At 34.5% G+C, this 21,287-nt stretch overlaps 1 protein-coding gene across 2 annotated transcripts in view; it reads left to right on the forward strand.

Moving 5' to 3' along the window:
* The window catches only part of ESF1 (ESF1 nucleolar pre-rRNA processing protein homolog), an 85,074-nt gene extending 64,324 nt beyond the window's left edge, over nt 1-20,750 (forward strand). For both annotated transcript variants that reach the window (XM_074209422.1, XM_074209423.1), the window contains exons 12-14: nt 7,392-7,468; nt 12,131-12,277; nt 13,107-20,750. In XM_074209422.1, the coding sequence (XP_074065523.1) occupies nt 7,392-7,468; nt 12,131-12,277; nt 13,107-13,400 (518 nt within the window). In that variant the 3' untranslated portion in view covers nt 13,401-20,750. The remainder of the gene's footprint in view (nt 1-7,391; nt 7,469-12,130; nt 12,278-13,106) is intronic.
* Nucleotides 20,751-21,287: the final 537 nt, after the last annotated feature.

A 21,287-nucleotide genomic window follows, 5' to 3' on the forward strand; every position in this document is an offset into this window, starting at 1 on the left:
TGCTTACCCGGGATCATAGTCTATTATCCTAGTAATAATTTGCTGTAATCTCATTGCTAAAATTTTGTTTAAGATTTTTGCATCAATGTTCATTAGGGAGTTTGGTCTATAATTTTTTTTGTTTTGGTCTTTCCTAGTTTAGATATCAGCATCATGTTGATGTCATAAAATGAATTTGGTAGAACTGTTGTTTTTAAAAATATATAGAATAGAAATTAATTGTTCCTTTAAATGTTCAGTAGAATTCACTGTACCTGGAAACTATATCTTACAAAGTTTATTGATGACTTCTTCAATTTCTTTTTCTGAAATGGGGTTATTTAAATATTTTATTTCTCTTCTGTTAATCTGGGTGGTTTTTTGGTAAATATTCATCCATTTCATTCAGGTTTTAGTGGCATACAGTTCAGCAAAATAGCTCTGAATTATCTCTTTAATTTCTTCTTCATTGGTGGTTAGTTCACCCTTTTCATTTTTGATGCTGGTAATTTGGTTATCTTTTTTAGGAATCAGATTAACCAAAGGTCTGTCTATTTTATTGACTTTTTTATAAAACCAACTCTTAGTTTTATTTATGAGATCAATGGTTTTCTTGATTTTCAGAATTTCTAATTTAGGGGGTAGCTAGGTGGCGCAGTGGATAGACCACCAGCCCTGGAGTTCAAATTTGGCCTCAGACATTTAATAATTGCCTAGCTGTGTGACTTTGGACAAGTCACTCTTAACCCCAGTGCCTTAAATAAAAAAATTTAAGTGATCTTAAAAAAAGAATTTCTAATTCGGTTTTTAATTTGGGATCTTTTATTTGTTCTTTTTCTAGCCTTTTTAGTTACATTCGCAATTCATTGATCTTTTTTTCTCTATTTTATTCATAAAAGTATTTAGAAATATAAAGTTTCCCCCCCCAAAACTGCCTTGACTTCATTACATAAATTTTGGTATGATATCTCATTAGTATCATTTTCTTGGACATAATTATTGATTAGTTCTATGATTTGTTATTTGAGCTACACATTATTTAAAATTAAGTTAGTTTCCTATTTTTAGTTTCTTTCCATGACCCATTATTACATGTAATTTTTATTCCACCAAGGTCTGAGAAGTACTCGTTTATTATTTCTGCATTTAATTGAGGTTTTTATTTCCTAGTACATGCTCAATTTGTTATAAGTGCCATGTACTGCAGAAAAAAAGGTATATTCTTTTCTATCCTCATTAAGTTTTCTCCAAGAGGTCTAACATATCTAAGTTTTCCAAGATTTCATTCACCTTCTTAACTTCCTTCTTGTTTATTTTGTGGTTATATTTATCTAATTATGAGAGAGGAAGAATGAGGTCCCCCATTATTAATGTTTTGCTGTCTGTGTCTCCTTGTAATTAACTCAACTTTTCCTCTAGGAATTTAGATGCTATTCCACTAGGTGCATATGTGGTTAATAATGCTACAGCTTCATTGCCTATGGTGCCTCTTAAGAAGATATAGTTACCTTAATCCTTTTAATGAAATCTGTTTTTGCTTTATCTGCAGGGTGGTTACCCATGATTTTTTTTACTTCATCTAAAGCATAATATATTTTGCTCCATCCATTTGACTTTACCCTGTGTGTATATCTCTCTGCTTCAGATGTGTTTCTTGTAAACAACATATTGTAGGATTCTGTTTTTTAATCCGTTCTGCTATCTGCTATCCCATTCACGTTTATAGTTAAGATTACTGATTCTTTATTTCCTTCCATGCTGTCTTTCCCTTAAAATTCTTTCCTTTCCTCTTATTCTTCCTCATCAAAGTTTTATTCCCTTTCCCCTTAAACTTTCCTTTTAAAATTTAACTTTCAAGGTGTCTAGATGGCATAGTGGATAGAGCATCGGCATTGGAGTCAGGAGTATCAGTGTTCAAATCTGACCTCAGACACTTAATGTGTGGCCTTGAATAAGCCACTTAACTCCATTGCCTTGAAAAAATCTAAAAAAAAATTAACTTTCAATTTATTTTCACTTCACTTAAACCCTTCACTGTCATCTTCCCTTTTATCAGTCCCTTTTTACCTTATCTTTACTTTCCCCTGCCCCTCCCCCCAGTAGTAGGATAGATTTTTAAACAAAGGGAATTTATTTTATACCCTCTCTAGGTCAAATCTGTTGAATAGAATTTACTCAATGTTCACACCCTCCCTTCTTTCTCCCTCTAAAATTATAAATCTTTGTGCCTCTTCACCTGATGTTATTTATCACTCGGGTATTAATTCAGGTATCATCAATCATAGCTTGATTAATTTATTTCTTGATAAGATGAAATTGTTGTCAATATATCAGATTGATTGTTTGATAAGCAGCATTGCCTCAGAGTCACTAAGTACTTCCCTCTGCTATCTCATTAGAAGTACACTTTTCAAGAGTCTTGCATTACATCAAATTAAAATCATTTTTTCCTTACTCCCTTTTGAGGTACCTACCAAAGTCACATAATCCTCTTGAACTATTTGTACCACTCCCTCCCAAGCCTATTTTTCTCCCACTCTTAATTCCCCCCCCAAGGTACTTAATCCCTTGTTAAGTGAAGTAACCTATAAATCAACCCTGATTTAATTAGCTATAAGAATCTTAAAGTGCTCTAAGTACTGGGAGGCTCTTGAGGTCTCACTTGAGAATTTATAAATATTTGTAAATTATGGGATTCACTGATTTAGAACCACCCAGTTTAAGATGCCTTCATCAGAGAAAGTGCTAAATTTTATCAGCACAGCAGAATTAAAGTGGTCAAAGGACACTGAGACACTTAAGTTTAGAGTTAATACCATTGCTCTCATCTGGTCTTTTTGTCTGGAACAGTGATATCAGTCTGGATCTCTTTAATAGCAAGACAAGTCCCAACTATACCCATGTCTTCTGAGTCCAGTTTCTTCAATTATATTTTACCCTTTAATTATCCTAAGAGAAGTAAAATTCTCAAGAGTTAGAAGTATTGTATCTTCCTAATCTTTTAGTGTTTTATACAATTTGGTGGTCTTGACTGACAGTTGTTTTGTTTCTTCCTTCCCCTTTTACCTTTTTACACATCTCTTCAGTTGTTTATTTGACAATTGAATTCTCTGTTCAGTTGTCTTTGTGTTAGGAAATTCTCTGGAAGTCTACTTTTTTTTTCCTTACAATGCATGCTAAATTTTTCAGGGTAGTAAATTCTGGCTTGTAATCCCAGGTCCTCAGGTCCAGCAATGTTGAGACTGATAGGTCCTGTGTGAGTCTGATTGTATTTCCTTTGTATTTAAATTATTTCGATTTTGCTACTTGCAATGTTTTCTCCTTATTTGAAAGTTCTGGAATTTGGCTATAACAGCTCTTGGAGTTTTTATCCTGGGGTCTCTTTCTGGAGGATTCCTCTTTCAATACACAAGCCGTTCATATTTCCTTAAAGTTGCTTTACGTTTTCTAAAATTTTTAAGGCGTTGAATTCTCTGGTCAATTTTTCATAATTTTCCTGCATGATTCTTATTTCTTTTTTTCCATTTTTGTTCTTCCTCTCTTCTTTGATTTTTAAATTCTTTTTAAGTTCTTCTATGAGCTTTTGGATTTGCATACAATGTATAGACTCTTTTGAGACTTCCTGGGTAAGTGATTTTTTTTCCCATGTCCAACCTAAGTCTGATTTCTTCTTCTGACATGGCATTGTTATCACATTTATCTGCGAGCACTCTTTTAGCTTTTTTCTCATCTTTGTTGTTTTAACTCTGTTCCTGGGGTATAGGGAGTATAGATCCAAGGGTTTTTTTTGTTTTTTTTTTTTTTTGCCAAGCTGATCCCTGGCTTGTGGTTGGCCAAGATGTTGCCTATGCAGTCCAGGCCTTGCCTTGGTGGAGGTTTATTACCTTCTTTGTTTCCAGGTTCTGACTTGTATTACATTTTCCCCAACCCAGTCCTGTCTTTTGCCCCAGTGTTCCCAGGGTTCATACTTTGGGGTCGGAATCCTCTCTGCTTACTTGCTATCTAGATGCCAGGACCTCTACCATTGTTGAGCTGTCTGGACCTGGACTGCACTGTGGCTAAAAGCCTCCCACCTCCTGGACTTTACTTCCTTTTTCCCCAAAGAAGCAGACTTTCCCAGAAGATCTTCCTTGATGTCTACCATTGAAAACTTCTTTCAGTCTTCTGTTATCTTTGGTAGGGAAAAGCTCTGGGAGTATGTTAGCTTGACTCTACCCTGGAAGATGAATTTTATATTTTCAAGTCGACAAAAATTTTGACTTGGTGATTACATTCCTCTCAGCAACACCATCCTGATTCAAGAGCTCAAAAAAATGCACCCATTATTCTTCATTTATTCTTCCTTACAGCTTACAGATGTTGGAAATTATAAATTTAAATTTTCTAGTGATTCCTGTGAATTACATAGTTACTAAAGATTGTTCCCCCCCCCCATTTATACTATTTTTCATTGATCCTAGTAGGTATAGTTCATTACATTCCAATGGAATCATTAAAGAATAGTTTCCGAGCAGTCAATTTAAATTTCCCCCCCATACTCCTGTGTCCAACCTAAGTCTGAATACTTTTCAAAAGAGAGAAAAGCCTCTGGTTTTTATAAATTAAGATCTGTTCATGAGATTTATTAAAAATCTAGAATCAGAATTTACATATTTTTTGACAAAGCTGCCCATAAGATATAGAAAGTTCTTTTAGTCCCCCTTTCCTTATCCTCCAAAATTGATCATAATAAAGATGAATGTAATCTTTAGTCTGTCAATTTTTTAGATTCCTTTTCCCCCTGCCCATTCTGTAATTGTCACATTTATTTTTGTAACTTTTCATCAGGTTGTTATAAAAACCTGAAACAACTCATTATTGGTTCTTTGACAGCTTTATATGAAGAACTTTATCTCTCTTTTTGTATTAATCACATATAGCCTGATTTCCATACCTGCCACAGAACTATCTCAGCATGTGTAGCACTCTCACTGACTTCAAAAGAAATTTTTGCCTTAAAAAAAAATAATAGGCAAATGTATTAAGAGGCTGAAAATCAGATCTTGGTAAATTGAATTTTAACTAGGACAAGGTAATAGAAAAGGTAATCAAACAAGCATTTATTAAGTTCCTACTATGTACCAGGAATAGATAAATGAAAATAGATTTTTTAAAAAAATTGTTTTTAATGTAAACTTATTATTTTAGATTCTTAGCTCATTGAGGGCAAGGACAAGTTTTGCTTTTCTTTGTATCCCTAACTCCTTCTATGGTATAATATATGCCATAATGAGTAGAGCTTCTGCCTTTGAAAGATGTTGTGTGTCTGATCATGGACAGATCACTAAATCTGTCAAAACTTCGAGTAGCTCTGTAAAGATATAGGTAGCAGGAGAGTTGAGCTTTGTTACAGAAGCCAAGATTGGAGAGAATACTCAGGAAAAGGGCATCGGCAACAGTGTTTTTCGTCTTACTTATCTGACTGCTTCTTCTCAGTCTCTTTTGATGAATCTTCATTTTTTTTTCCACCTAACAAATATAGGTGTCCTGAAAAGGTCAGCCCTGGGCCCTATCCTCTTGGTGATGTTATTAACTCCTAAAGATTTAATTATCATCTCTTTGTAGATGACTCTTTAATCTGAATCTAAAATGAAATTCTTATTTCTCCCCATGTCTCCTTCAGACATTCTTATTTATAAAACCATCTTCCTGTCACTCACCTGGGTTTGAAATCTTGGAGTTATTCTTGACTCTTTCATCTATCTCATTTCACATATCTATTCAGTTACCAACCTGCCTTTTTGACATCTATTAGGTCAGCCCCTTTCTCTCCATTCACACAGCTCATGCATTTTTTCAGGCCTTGCTTACCTTTCACATAGACCTAATTTCCTTCTTTGTTTCCAGGTTCTGACTTGTATTACATTTTTCCCAACCCAGTCCTGTCTTTTGCCCCAGTGTTCCCAGGGTTCATACTTCCTAACTAACTGACTTGCCTCCAGTCTTCTCTCTCTATTCTGTCTCCCCAAAAGCATCAATTTGATCTTCTTTTTAAAGCACAGCTCAGCTCTGAATGTTTCTTGCCACCTACCTTTTCCTCCTCAAAAATTTTCAGTAGCCTTCTGTTATTTCCTGGACTATATAGAAAGTCTTTAGCCTGACAGATTATCCCTCCACAATCATATATAGTTGTTTGATTTACCTCATTGTGCTTCAGTTCTCTCTATCCTTTTTATCTTAATTCCTCATCTCTGAAATGAGCCAGAGAAGGACATGACAGACCACTTTGCTTGCAGACTTCGGGATTGATTTGATAAAATGATAGAGAATTAAAGAAGCCTCTAAATGAAAAAGCAAGAACTCTACAGGGTTTATCAGCAGACTAGTTCATCCCTCCCTATGAAGGCAGCATTTAGTTTCATGAAAAGTAAAGTGCATGTGAAACTTTGCCAAGAAAACCCCAATGAGGAGTAACAGAGAGTCAGACACTACTGAAGTGACAACGAAAAATAACAAAAATATTCTTTCCTCAAATTTGCTATTACTCCCCTTCATTCACTCTCCATTCCAGTTTCATTTGTTGATCTATACATAACATATTCTTCCACCATATCTTTTTTCCAGTGATTCCCCCTATATTGAAGTAGTTCCTTTTTCACCTTGATCTTAAAACAAGCTCAGGTATCACTTCATTTATAAGGGCTATACCTAATTCCCCTAATTATTATTCCCACCCTTTGAAGTTGCTTTGTATTGCTTTGGAGTTTTTTGTCTTTGAATTTAAACCCATCAGTACTTGGGAGCTTCCCTTAAAGCAATACAGTTTGGTGCATACTGTACAACTTTGTTCTTGGGCACTGAGGGTTTTACCCACTGTTACAGAAGCAGTTGGTCTACAGATTCTGAGACCAACTGTCTATTTACTACAATACCACAATACCTCTCATTTTGTTAATGTTTTGTATTTGTTTGCTTGAGCACATCTTCTAACCCCCAGCAGAATGTAAGCTCTTTTGAAAGCAGGGACTGTTTTCATTTTATTTTTGTATCCCTAGCACAATGACTTCCAAATAGTATAGGCTTAGTCATGAGATAAGCATTTCTTCTCAAAAAAAACTGATCTGAAAACATCCCAGGAAGAGTTTTTTTTGAGTCAAATACAGCTTTTAATGGTTATCATTCTGAAAACACTTGTTTACTGGAAATCATCAGTGTGCTAGTTAAACAAGATGTGATTCTTTTCCAATAATTTGGTTTAAAATCAATACTTGGATGACCATACTAACTTCAAAAGATGGGGGCAAGAAGTAGAAAGAGAAGACTTTGGGAAAAATGTGTAAAATGAAATTCACTTCTATTTTCTTGGTGACAAAACTTTGCATTCTTAACCTTTAAATTCTTTAAAATTCACATAAGTCTGATTATTATTTCAGATACAAAGAAAAAATCCAAAAAAATCTCGAAGGATGAAAAATCTCCAGAAGAAGCAGCTGAGCTTGAAAGACAAAATGTAAGAATCTGGAGATACCACATACTCAATGAGCAATCAATGCATGTTATGATAAAATATTTACAATGTGTGCATTTCTCAGTAGTTCATCTGAATATAAATATTACCGAGTACATATTTAGCTTCATCTCTTATGTAAAAGGGAAGATTTAGTTCTTAGTCATATATAATGATATATCCTTATCCATTTTGAAATTATTGGATATTTTCATAGATTACTGCCCATCTTGCTATTTCTTGTTATTACTCAGTTTCTCAGGGTGCATGATGTTAATGGAAAATAGTATCTCTGGTATGAAAACTGCCAAGCCCTTTTACAAGGTTACTGACCATCTTTTGGTGTCCACCTGCCTTCTCTTCTATGGTTCCAAGAAGTGATAGCAAACAAAGGCCAGCTTACTGAAGTCAGAGCTGAATATGGATTTTTCTGGAGCAACTACTGTGTTGGAGAGCATTGTGAAGCTGGCATAGGTTTTGCAATACTCTCTAGTCAACAAACTTGTATCCTCCCAAAAAGAGTGAATGATAGACTCATGATAATGTGACTGCCACTTGCAGGAAAGCTCCATACCACCATCATGAGCGCATATGCTTCCACTGAGCAGGTCAAAAAGAAAATTAATGAAGACTCTGGAGCATCAACGTGGCAAAAAAAAAAAAAAAAAAAAAGACAAGTTGTACTTCTGAGTGACTTTTATGCCAGCGTAGACTCAGACTAATAGATATGGCAGGGAGTCCTTCGGGATGAGTGGGGTTGGAAATAGAACAGTAGCTATCACTTAACACTGAAGTTTTGTGCATTTCATTACCTCATCACCAACACTATCTTCCATGTACCTGAACTCAATAAAGCATGGATACACTAAGAATACAACCTCACAACAGACATTGACATTTAATAGACTATGCCATTGTAAAGAGAAAAGACATTGAGAGTAACAAAGGTGTTGTATGGTGCAAAGTGCTTTACTAATCACAGACTTAATCTCACTAAGGTAAATATTTGTATTAAACAGAAGCAGCAGACCTAAGGCAAAATGACAACCAGAGGAATTAATTAATGTCAACAGATTAGATCAATTCTCTGTTTCAGAATAGTTTTTTACTTGGAACGAAAGCTGAGCCAATAGAAATTATCATCACTGGATCAGAAAAGGAGTGGGTAACTTTCAGGGGCTTGATGTACTTATTTACTCATTTGGGCCAGAACACTTGCCAACGTCAGGATTGGTTTGATGAAAATGATAGGGAAATAAAGAAGCTGCTTGCCAAATGAAAAATAAGAATTCCACAAGGTTTACCAACAGGCTAGTTCATCCCTTTCTTAAGCAAAAGTGAAAAGCAGGCAAAACTTAGAGACATGCAGGACACTTGTAAGTGCATATCTGTTCATCTAAGTCTACTCTGGCATAAAAGTCACTTCAGATGTACAACTTGCCTTTTTTTGCCACGTTGATGCTCCAGAGTCTTTATTAATTTTCTTTTTGATGTGCTCAGTGGAATCATATGCATATAAGAGACATGCAAGATACAGTAAGAAGGCATATGAAATTCAGTTTTACACTGAGAGTAACAATCTTAAAGTGCTTTTAGGATGCTAAGAAAGCTGTTTATGGACCACAGACCTATGATGCATCTCAAATACTCAGTGCTACTGAAGCCACATTGATTAATGATAAGAACATGATCCTGGAGAGATAAGCTGAACATTTCCCTAATTTTCTCAACAGTCTATCATCAAGGCTGAAGCTAGATTGTATACTTCAGGTTGAAGTCAGTATTTCTCTAGCCATACTTTCAGCTGAAGAAGAGGTTTTGAGTGCCCCTGGGTTCCTCTTATGCATCAAAACAACTGGTGCTGATTCTATTCCAGTTGAGATTTATAAGGCTTAGACAAAAGCTGACTGAAGTTTTCCGGTTATATGTCAAGAGGATGTCAAGAGTTCAAGTATGCCTCTAGTTTCCATCTCTGTAAAGGAAAAAGAAGAAGAGTAATCTGTGATAATCACCCAGAGTGGGAGTAGGGGTTAGAGGTGTCTCAGTTATTGCAAGCAAGATTCTTACCAGAGAGTCCTCCTTGCTCATCTCTCATTTGGAAGATAGTCATTTACTCAAGAGCCAGTGTGGCTTCAGAAAGGACTAGGGAATAGTTAGTATGTCTGTCCCGGCCACTCTAGGAAAAATTCCAGGAACAGAACAAAGGTCTATTCACAGTGTTCATCACCATGGCCTTTGGTGGTTAGTCTTGAAGGCTAGTCTTGAAAGATCATGGCAAATTTTGATTGCCCAGAGAAATTTATCAATATGGTACACCACTTTCATGACAGTATGATTGCCTGGCTTCTGGATAATGAAAAATGCTCTCAGGTTTTCCTAGTCACTAATGGAGTGAAACAAGCCTGTGTGCTTGTTCCCCAGGATGTTTTCAGATGCCTTCTTTGAGATAAAAAATGGCATCAATGTCACCTGTGACAGTAAATTATTTAACTTGATAAAGCTAAAGTAGAGGGATAGTTAGCACATGATTTTTTTGTTTGCAATTGATTATGCATCCAGGGCATCTTCTGAGACTGAGATGTAACAGAGTACGGCTTGATCCCTTGCTTTTGCTAATTTTGACCTGACAGTTAATACCAAGAAAACATAGCCTCTCCACCAGCCGGTACCACACCATTCATATAGTGAGCCATCAGTTACAACAAATGGAGAAACTTTGAATTCTGTGAGTTCCTTTACAGTCCTTGGCAGTAAATCTTTAAGGGACATAACACATAGAAGATGAAGTTGACACATTTTTGCTAGAACTAGGTCAATGTTTGGAAGGCACTGAAGGAAAATGTGGAAAAGGAGATGTATTAGACTGCCTTTGAAACTGAAGGTCAACAGAGACATTGTGATAACCTCATTGTGTGCCTCTGGAACCTGGACAGTATACTAGCATTATACCAGGAAACAGAATCGCTTCCATTTGGATTTTCTTCCAGATCACTGTACAAGTTAAGGTGCTGGACCCTGAGGTTCACTCTGAAGCTGAACTGCTTAGAAGCTGGTTACATTGTTCAGATATCAAATGTGCATTTGCCTAAAACATGTTTTACAAAGAACTCAAATAAGGCAAGTGCTCATGGGAAGGTTGGAAGGACATTCTCAGAGTCTCTCTGAAGAAGTTTGGGATTGATGGGAGACACTGGCACTGGACTGCCCAGCAATCAATGGCATGACCACATCAAATTTTCTTCCTGTATGAGCAAAGCAGAATTGCAGTAGCTCAAAAGAATGTGAGATGTGCAAATTTAGAGACTTGTCCACTACATTGTTAGTGTATATTTGTCTGAAAGAGAAACTAAGGAAACCAGTTCTTTACTCTTGGCTCTGTCAGCAAACTTTGTGACCTTAGGTAAATCACAAGCTTTCAGTGCCTCTGTTTTTTCATTTACAAATAAGGATATTAGAATATTAAATATAAAATAAGGATATTAGAATATTAAATATAAAATACTTTTATCTTTAAAAATGCTGAGTATCTATAACTTTGGCATTCTTCCTGTCAAATTCAGTACATCAGAAAATAAACTTGTAACTTTTTTAATAGTATCAAGTTATAAATCACATAAAATGAGTTATAATTGTGAAAGAATCTGACAAATAAGCATTTCTGGTAAAATTGTTTTTTAAAATGTCACATGTTTATCATAAGTCAGACATTTTATTTTTAAGTAAATCCTTAATATTTCTCTACAAATTGAGCAACAAGTCTTATGAGAAGAAAGAAATGTAAATACAAAAAAGAAATTATCCTATAAATTTATTTGATGAAGAAGGTATCTTAACATATTATCCAAATTGCCAATAGTTCTATTCTAAAACTTTCTTCTTGAAACAGCTCTTTTAACTCTTTTTTAAGTAAATGTAAGGTTAAATGAAGATTTAGACATCACTTTATACTTAATTTTTTCATTATGTGTTCCAATGTTGTAATGGTATTTTAACATATTCTTCTGTTTACACCCACATTAAATATACAGAAAGAATAAAATCATTTTCTTCAAAGATAGTTTCCAACTCTCCAGTGTAAATTCAAAAATCACACATGATTTGTTTAATTAGTAAAGATGAACTGTTTTATCATTTAATTTCTGGGATATAACATTTATTTAGTGAAAAATAAAATGGAAGTTAGGAGTTAACATAATGTATTAGAGAACTATATTTTTAAATTCCTGTTACTCAGAAAATCAGGAATAAAGGAGAGATAAATAGCAACAATAAAATGCCTTATGTTATCTGTCACATTTCCTATTTCACAGCAGAGTCCTTCCTATGACAAATTTACCAGACTCTGTGTTTCTGTGTGTGTTTGTATATGTGTGTGTGTGTGTGTGTGTGTGTGTGTGCACATTTAGTGAAATGTTCTTTTGTTTTAAAATTTAAACTTCCCCCCTTACCTGTTTTCAATGCTATAGTAGCTTCAAAAGACTTGTTGCATTGTTGCAGTTATAAGACTTCTGGTTTTCTTTATGATGGTCTGTAATCAGTTTACAAATGACAAATGTTACCCTGGAGCTTTAATGATTGAGTTCTCTTGTTAGAGAGGGGACATCTGTGTCCCATACTCCATTGGAAAGAAATGTTGTCCATGTCAAATGTTTCTTCTTACAACAGGCAGAAATGGCTCTGCTTATGATGGATGATGAAGAAGATGGCAAGAAACACTTCAATTACAACAAGATTGTAGAGCAACAGAACTTGAGCAAAAAGAAGAAGAAAAAGCTTATGAAAAAGAAGGAACTTTTGGAGGATGACTTTGAGGTAACCTAAGGGACATAAAAGTTAAATCATCCTTCAATAGGACAAAATTACTTATGTGTACTTATGTTTTTCTAAGAAAAAAAATCAAAACAAGGATAGGTTAGTGGTGAAAATCTCCAGTAGTAGTAATAATAGGTTAATAGTCTAAAATATCTCCTGATCAAATTGTATTGTCCATATTACTCAATATTATCTTTATTGACTTTTTTTTTTGAAAGTAGTACCACTGGTCCATAATTAGTAGAAAAAATATTTTGATTTATTTTTATTACCTTTATTGCTTTAAGATAGCCACCTTTTCTTCTTCTATGTGTGTCTGAGACACTATTGAACTGCAATATTGACTCTTAACAAGTGGTCAGGTTATTAGTTAATAAAACTCATTAATCTATGATTTGATAAAACATTAATGAGTTGATAAAACTCATTAATGATGTGCTTAGGGAATTTATCCATTTATTATCTTGACCTCAATAGTAAAATGTATTATAACTTGTGATACTTGCCTTTTTAATCCTTTACTCCTTTTAACTGACACCAAGCTTGGTCAGACAAAAAAAAATTAAATTTAATGTACTTTAATTTCATTCTTGAATCAAAATGACAATTGAAGGAAATATTTTTAAAAGATTATAGATACAAATAAAAGAAAAATTATTTTTAATATTTTCTCTTTATCCTTGATACTATTAGACAGTGTAGAGAAGAAAATGAATAGATGCATGATTCCTACTCTCAGAAAGCTCTCAGTCTATTAGAATTTAACTGTTGACATTTTTTATTGCTGCATCATTTAAATTGATTTTATTCTTTCCGTTTGAATTTGCAGGTGGATGTTTCAGATACTCGGTTCCAAGCAATGTATACTTCCCACTTGTTCAACTTAGATCCTTCTGATCCTAATTTCAAGAAAACAAAAGCTGTAGAAAAAATCCTAGAGGAGAAGGCTCGACAGAGAGAACAGAAACAACAAGAACTTACAAAGGCAATAAAGAGAAAGGAGAATGACTTGCAAAAGGAAACAGCAAAGAAATCCATTGATCCTGTTTTATCGATGCTAATTAAATCTGTCAAAAACAAAACACAGGAATTTCAAGCAAGGAAAAAACAAAAAATCAAATAACTTGTTTACATAGTCCATCCTAAATGCATTCTCCAAAATTGAAAAAATAAATTATTTTTAATGACTGAAGCCCTTTCTGGCTTAGGAATTAAACTTTGACCCTACTGATTGTTCTGATATTTTCCTCTGTGAATCATCACAGAAACACAGATTTAGAGTTGGAATAAATCTTAAAGACCAACTTCTTTTTGCAAATGAGGAAACTAAAGCTCAAAGAGGTTGTGTCTTACTCAACTTATAAGGAGCAGAGCCAAGAGTTGGAGTCCAACCCTTTCTTTCCAAATCCAGCTCCCTTTTTAATGTGCCATTTGCTTATAGATTTTGTGTATACACAGAAATTTCTTATTCAAGTATATATAAACTTGAAGTTTTAGAATTTTTTCATAAACTCAAGTTGTATATGAATTGAGAATCAGTAAAAATAGATTTTAATATATATTTAAAAGTTTAATTTTGTAAAGAATTGGAATTGTATAGAATCTTAACATATATGTTTGTTAGAACTAATTTGAAATTTAATGTGAAAAACCATCAACAGATCAGTCTGGTTGTAGTAATCTGGAAGTCTCTTAAGTTAACTTTATCTAGCCTTAAAAGGTAGTCAGTTTCTAGTAGACAATACTATACTTGCAGATAGAGAGATTTGGATTCAAATTCTTCCTCTGAAATTTATCTGTGACTCACAATTGTGTTAACCTTTCGGCTTCTGAGAGGTTAACTCTCTTAGATTTAATGGGCACATTCTAGACAGGTTACAATTTGTAATTGTGAGCAAGTTCCCACTTATTGTTAATAGGTTAATAGTTTGCCTATTGTCATCTTATAGGTTAATAACCTAAGACTTTTCTTTGAAACTTACATGTGGTTTTATATATTTTTTATGAATTTAAATTTTTAAATAAACATTTGAAGTCTTTATTCATTTTTTTCTACTTTAAGGACATGTCAGCCAGTGGTAAGGATTGGATAGTAGATGACTTTTTGAAGAAGCTTGGCAGAGAAGGGAAGGAATCACAAGGAAAAGGAGCTGAAACAGAAGGATCATCTTTTCTATTTTATCTGTGTTTAAAAAAAAAAAAAGAAAGAAATGTGCCCTAGAAAAAAAAATCTGGAAAATGAATTTGAATGAGAATATCATAGTGAAGATGAAAATCAACTTATTTCTTGTAAATATATTTGAAACATTCAATAGTGATTTGTCTGGCAATTTTTGTTTTTACAAAGATGAGGATAATTTTTTTGGCTGACCTTCAGCTTAACAATGAAGAACTTTTTTTTGTTGGGGGTTTTTCCCAAGTCAGTGAGGTTAAGTGACTTGCCCAAGGTCATACAGCTAGGTAATTATTAAGTATTTGAGGCCAACTTTGAACTCAGGTCCAGGGCCAGTGCTCTGTCCACTGTGCCACCTAGCTGCCCCTGATGAAGAATTCTTTAAAAAGGTAGATATGTTTTCATGAAGCTCAAGAAGAAAAGTCTTCAATTTTTAGTATTTAAAATCATTGGCCTCATCTATTTTAGGTTTTAATCAACTCATACCTGACCACTTGTAAGAGTCAATATTGCAGTTCAATAGTATGTGCTCAAATATAATTGGAATGGGTCAGTAGGAGCAAATACTAAATATAGTAGTTTTAGGAATGCAACAGGAGTTTGGTCGAGTTTGTGAGTTATTACTAAACGTGGCATATTTTATAATAAAATTTAGACTTGTAGATGTAGCATAATTTTGCAGTGTATGGGTATGTAAAACTCATTAGTGTAGTATCAAAGAAAAAAGGAATTCAGAAAGCCTTGGAGCAGGAAAAAAAGACCATTTGAATTGTTTAGAGCTAACTGCCAGAACTTTGGAATGCCTGAAAAGGGAATTGTTTTTATTATAAAGTGGTGACCCCATTAAATTACCCAACTGTATTTACCAGTTGGCTTTATTCAGATTAGCTTCACTCATTTTGGCTTTACCTTTCCATGTGTCTATATTAAGTCCTTACACTTGCTTAAATACTCAGTATCTTTAATACTTTGTAATTAATTTAAGTTTATGAACAGTTTACAATTGTGTCTCCAGTACATATACATATATATATGGATACATATGTATATGTGTTGCTTAATCTCAGGTCCTTCCTACTGCTCAGCTATCCTTGTTTCTTCAAGCTGCTATTGGAAATCTTTTCTTCCTACTTCAAGTAGTAACCTCATCTCCATACCCAAAACATAGCAGATAACCTTACTTCCTGCTTCACTGGGAATATTGAGGTCATTTGACACATGCTTCATTTCTCTTCAGCCCAGCCTTATGCTCATGAATCCCCTCCCCTTCATTGTCAGACATTAAAAGTCATCTGCAACAAATTGCCTTCCTTCTCACTGCTTCATCCTTTGCAATCCAGCTCCTCTATCCACTCACCAAATCTTTTCCCTAAATTGACTTAATTGCCAATCTAGTGGTTTGTCCTTCAGTACTTAGCATCCTTAACACTCTGGCATTTGAGATCATTGAGGTACACACAAATGAGTTACTCCTCTGTTTGCTGTCTCATTCTCTTCCTAATAAATACCTTAATGTGAATATTCATTTCCCACTTACCCACCAAGTTATTATCATTCTATTCAATCTGTGCTTTCTTCCTTGAAAAATCTTGTTCACACCGTCACCTCTATCGAGATGATTCTCAAATCTGTATCCCCAGACCTAACCCTCCTTTCACATTCCAGAGCCATATCTAGCCAAATAAAGAATACTAACTAAATTTGAAGATACCACAAGTATTTAAAGTTCATCATACTCAAAACAAAATTTTTCTTTTTCTCCTGACTTCACTCACCCTCAGTGGTACTGCCTGATCTATATCAGACCTTAGTGTTACCTTTAAATGCTTCTCTGTCTCATCTCATTTCTGATGAATTTCTAGGTGTCTTGATCCACCTTATATAGTCTCATAACCATGTTCTCCACTACCATTGTAACCTTCCATATTCACCTAGCCTGCCTTCTAGCAGACTGTCAAGCACTAGTTCAGTCTTCCCTAATTTCATCCCTTCTTTACTAGACTTAGCTTTTCCCACTTTATTCAGCAGCCAGCACATTCTACCTTTCATGATACTTCCCTCCATGTTTTCTGTATTCCAACTAAATCAAGTCATGCTCTGATGTTCTTTGCCTTAGCTTTTTTTTTTTTTTGTCAAGGCAATGGAGTTAAGTGGCTGTCTGAGGTCAAATTTGAATTCAGATACTCCTGACTCCAGGGCCAGTGCTCTATCCACTGCACCACCTAGCTGCACCATCTCGCTGTCCCACCTTCATTTAAATCCATGGGCCAAAATGTTCTTATTTCTCTGCTTGCTGAATTCCAACCCATCATTTAAAGTCCAGCTCAAATGTACCTCTTCAATAAGATGTCTAAATTCACTTTCCCTTCTTCCCATGAGCATCCCAGAGATATTTAGTTTGTCCAACTGTTTAGAATTCCATTGACAAATATCTTTTTAAGAATATCTTTCAGGAGTGGCTAGGTGGTGCAGTGGATAGAGCACTGGCCCTGGAGTCAGGAATACCTGAGTTCAAATCCCTCCTCAGATACTTACCTATAATTACCTAGCTGTGTGGCCTTGGGCAAGCCACTTCACCCCATTGCCTTTCAAAAAAAAAAGCCTTTAAAAAATATCTTTTATTACATAAAACATTTTAATCATCTACACCTGAGGAAGTTGGTCTTCCTAGCTCCCTTTCCCACCCCTCTCATCCCCACCCCTTATAATAGACTTGGTTAATGCTAAAGAAGTAAGAGTGATCATAGGTAATTTCAGATTTTGGGCTCCAAAGAATGATAGCTGTTTTTCCCCTTTTGAATGCAATGTGATCTTGTTCTCACCGCACTCCTCTTTTCCCCTTACTGAGTTTTAATAACCTCTAAATAGTGTATCTAAGAATATTCAAGCAACTTAATCATTTTGCCTTTGTTGCTTACACGGAATAGACATCTAAGTATTGAATTATTGACAGAAAAAGTAATATCTCTCTTTTACAACTGGGGATATATAATCCATATTTAAGTTAACTGAATTAATGACAAAACTTGAATTAGGCTTCTCATGTCTTAACTACAACTTGTAACTTTCTTAGATCATTGATATATGTATGCCTTGGCTCTTGAATATTTATATATGATCTGAAACTATCCCAAGAACTAATAGTTTTGTATAGATTAATAATAATGTTAAGATTTGCAAAAACAATTTGCAGAATATTTCATATCCTCACAACACTACTGGTATGAGGTTCTTTGATTATCTCCATTTTAGAATTGAGGAAACACTTAACAGAGGCTAAGTGATTTGACAGTCACACAGCTAATCAGTTTCTGAGGCAGAATTTGAATTCAGATTTTCCTGACTAGGGCAATCAAGTACTCTGTCCAGTGAGCAACCTAGCTATTTCATGATTAGAATATCCTGCTACATTGAATTTTGTAAGACTCACAATAATGGTATTTTCAGTAAATAGTAATTTAAATTGTGATTCCAAAGTCATATAACTATGAGTACCATTACTTTTCACTGCTGCCCCTAGATCCACACTAGGGAAGTCCTGCCTGCCCTTGCTAATGTCATGAGTTCAAGATAGAGGTAGTTATTCCAATATAACTCCTGATTGGAGACCAGCTTTTTCATCTGGAAAACAGCATTAGTTATCACACTTGATAAGTGATAATTTTAGTAAATAATTCCATTGAAGAGTCCTTTATTATCTGGTACAATATAATTATGGGCTTTTCCATTTAACACACAAGTTAAATCAGATCTTTGTTTTTCTCTTTTCTATTGTTAGCTCTGGTGCTCTTCAGTCATTTTCAGTCATGTGCAATTCTTCATGACCCCGTTTTGAGTTCTCTTGGCAAAGAAAAGGTATGCTTTGCCATTTCCTTCTCCAGTTCATTTTACAGATGAAGAAACTAAGGCACAGTGTTCAGCGCTTGCCTAGGTTCTGAGGCTAGACTGAAACTCAGGAAGATGAGTTCCTGACTTGTACTCTATTCGCTGTCACCTCGCTGCCCCCAAACCTATCAGAAATCAAGGGTCAGACCACTGATCTTGTAATATTCCATTTGATCTAAGTAATTCTTTAATTTGACACTTATCTTTTTTAAGGTAAGTGTTATTTTTTCACTCTTTATTCAGTATCTGGGCTGGAAATTGGTCTTTGTCCATTAATGTCCAATAGTCCTCAGAAACCTGCCAAAACAAGGCACGTGTATAAAAAAGTTTTGCCCAATCTTAAGTATGAGTTTGACATTGTCCAAATTCTACCAGAGCATGGCTATGGAAAATCCAAGGCATTGACAGCCAAAACAAATATAGCAATAATTTACATTATGTTTATAGTGAATTGTGGGAAATGCCAACTTTTAAATTGTGTGTTGTTTGGGGCCTCTTTTTTTAATTAAGATAAAATCATTTCCCCACGTTACCACACACAAGCTTTTATACTATCCTGTCTTGGGTTGCTTAAACTTCCCAAAGTGTTCTGAATTTAATTATCATTATCTTCTTACTGAGGCCAACTGATTTTCTGGCCTCATATTTCAGAAAGTTCAACTTAGTATGAACATGAAGTAGTAACTAAACTCATTTAAAATTTTCATTTTATTTTGGACAGAATTCTTGAACATTAACTGAAGATTATCTAGAACTTTTCTACCACATCCACTCTTTCAAGATTGAATTAGGCAGTTCCATTTTTGCCTAAAAGATGATTGAAAGATTAAACACTGACTAGCAAGAGAATTCCAATGCAGTTCTTGATCCAAGTATTTTTTTTGCCCATTTGGATCTCTTATTCAGAGTAATACATTGGCCCAATTTCAAGGTTCCTCTGGGGAAAATTTCAGAAGTTTACCATCTGAGCCCCTTCAAAAATATTTCTGAATTGAGGGAATTCCAGTTTTCTAACTTAAACCTAAAGTTTTATTGTGTATTTTCAGTGGCATAATAATAATATTATTAATGATTAAATTGGTTAATGTTTTTATTATAAGAACATTTTAAAAACTTCAACATCATATCCCCTATATAAATTGACATCAAGAAATCTCCTTTGGTAGTTCTGCCACCATTATTCCCATCTAGGTATAAGTCCAGATTTCTGTTAAGTATAATTATATTTTCAGGGTATAATTATATTTTTCCCTAGATTACATCTAATCCTGAAGTTGGAACATTTCAGTTTTATTAATGAAGAGGCAGTAATTGTACTTAAAATAACCTTTCAATTTGAGCACAAAGCAATATGGCCACTTTTTTATGGACTTTTTACAATTTATCCTGAATATCCTGAATGGGTGACTCAAAGTTCTCAGTGAATATTGAGATGTATTTTGCTGTAATTGGGGCTAGTTGCATATCTTTCATTCAAATGATATTGATCCTATACCGAGTAACTTTAGGAAAAGTGCATTTTAAATGTAAAAGCAGATCAACTTGAGCTATATTCTTTCTAATTTTGATAAAATATTTGTAATGATAAGAAGTTTTATATTTACACAACACATTTTGTTTTATTTAATTCTTTTCTGATTTCAGTCACAAGACTTCAAAGGAAAATGTAGTTTCTTGTTCAACTCATAGTTCTTTCTATATACCAGACCTAATTTATAGCTTTAGAAAATGAAAGATTAGAAGTTACATCAAATGATAATTATAATAGGCAGAAAAACCTGGGAAGACTTAAACGAAATGATAAAGTGAAGCAAGCAGAAATGAGAAAAATATATACAATATCAGAAGCATTTTAAAGACAGCTTTCAAAAACCCATCCCTGATCAATTCAATTGCAACCATGGCCAGAGCAGATAGACCACTGAACCTGGAGTTAGAAAGACCTGAGTTCAAATCCCACCTCAAGCATTGGCAAGATGGATATCCCTGAGCAAGTCATTTCATTTCTGTTTGCCTCAGTGTCCTCAACTATAAAATGAGGATAATAGCAGTGCCTACTTCTAAGGATTGTTTTAAGGACAGTGCCTGGCTCTATAAGTACTTGTTCTTTTTTACTCTTCTTTGTGAAACATACTAACCTCCTCCTGACAGAATGGAATCAGAATGGGACATGTTTTGGGGAGATGACTAATGTGGCAATATTTTGCTTAATTATGTATATTTGTTATAAGGGTTTTGGAGAGGAAGAAAAAATATTTAATTATTTTTTAAATTAATTTTTAAAATATTAGAAGCTGCAAAAAAGTTATTAATCTGCATGATTGGAGGGAGTTTCTATACTAAAAATTCCCACACCAAAGATCACAAATCTGGACCAAAATTTCATTTGGGATGAATAAAGCTACATGGTATGAATTTATCTGGTTTTCTTTTTTAAATAAGGTTTTTGACAGTTGGGAAAACAAAAATCTCTTGCTATTTTTTTTATCACTTAAAACATTTTAAATTGTTCCATATAATTCTAATTATCTACACCCTCCCTTGATTCTCTTTAGAGCTAAGTATTAAATTTAGGATGTGACCAATGAAAACTAATTAGTGCAAATTGATGACATTGCCTTAATTGGCCAAATTGAATAACTGGTGATTATTTATAAAACTCTCAGAAATTCTAGTCCCATGGGCACTAAAACAGTTCCCTCCAGAACACTGCTGACAAGTGATCATCCAGCTTCCACTGAGGGATAGCTTATGAGGCAGCCCTTCCCACTCTTGTAGTTTGGGGGGGTGGTATGTTTTTGCAAGGCAAATGGGGTTAAGTGGCTTGCCTAAGGCCACACAGCTAGGTAATTTGGATTTGAACCCAGGTACTCCTGACTCCAAGGCTGGTGCTTTATCCACTGCGCCACTTAGCCGCCCCCACTCTTGTAGTTTTAATAGGAACAGTTTGTT

Source organism: Macrotis lagotis, chromosome 1 (genome assembly GCF_037893015.1).
Source record: "Macrotis lagotis isolate mMagLag1 chromosome 1, bilby.v1.9.chrom.fasta, whole genome shotgun sequence".
NCBI classification, from domain to species: Eukaryota; Metazoa; Chordata; class Mammalia; order Peramelemorphia; family Peramelidae; genus Macrotis; species Macrotis lagotis.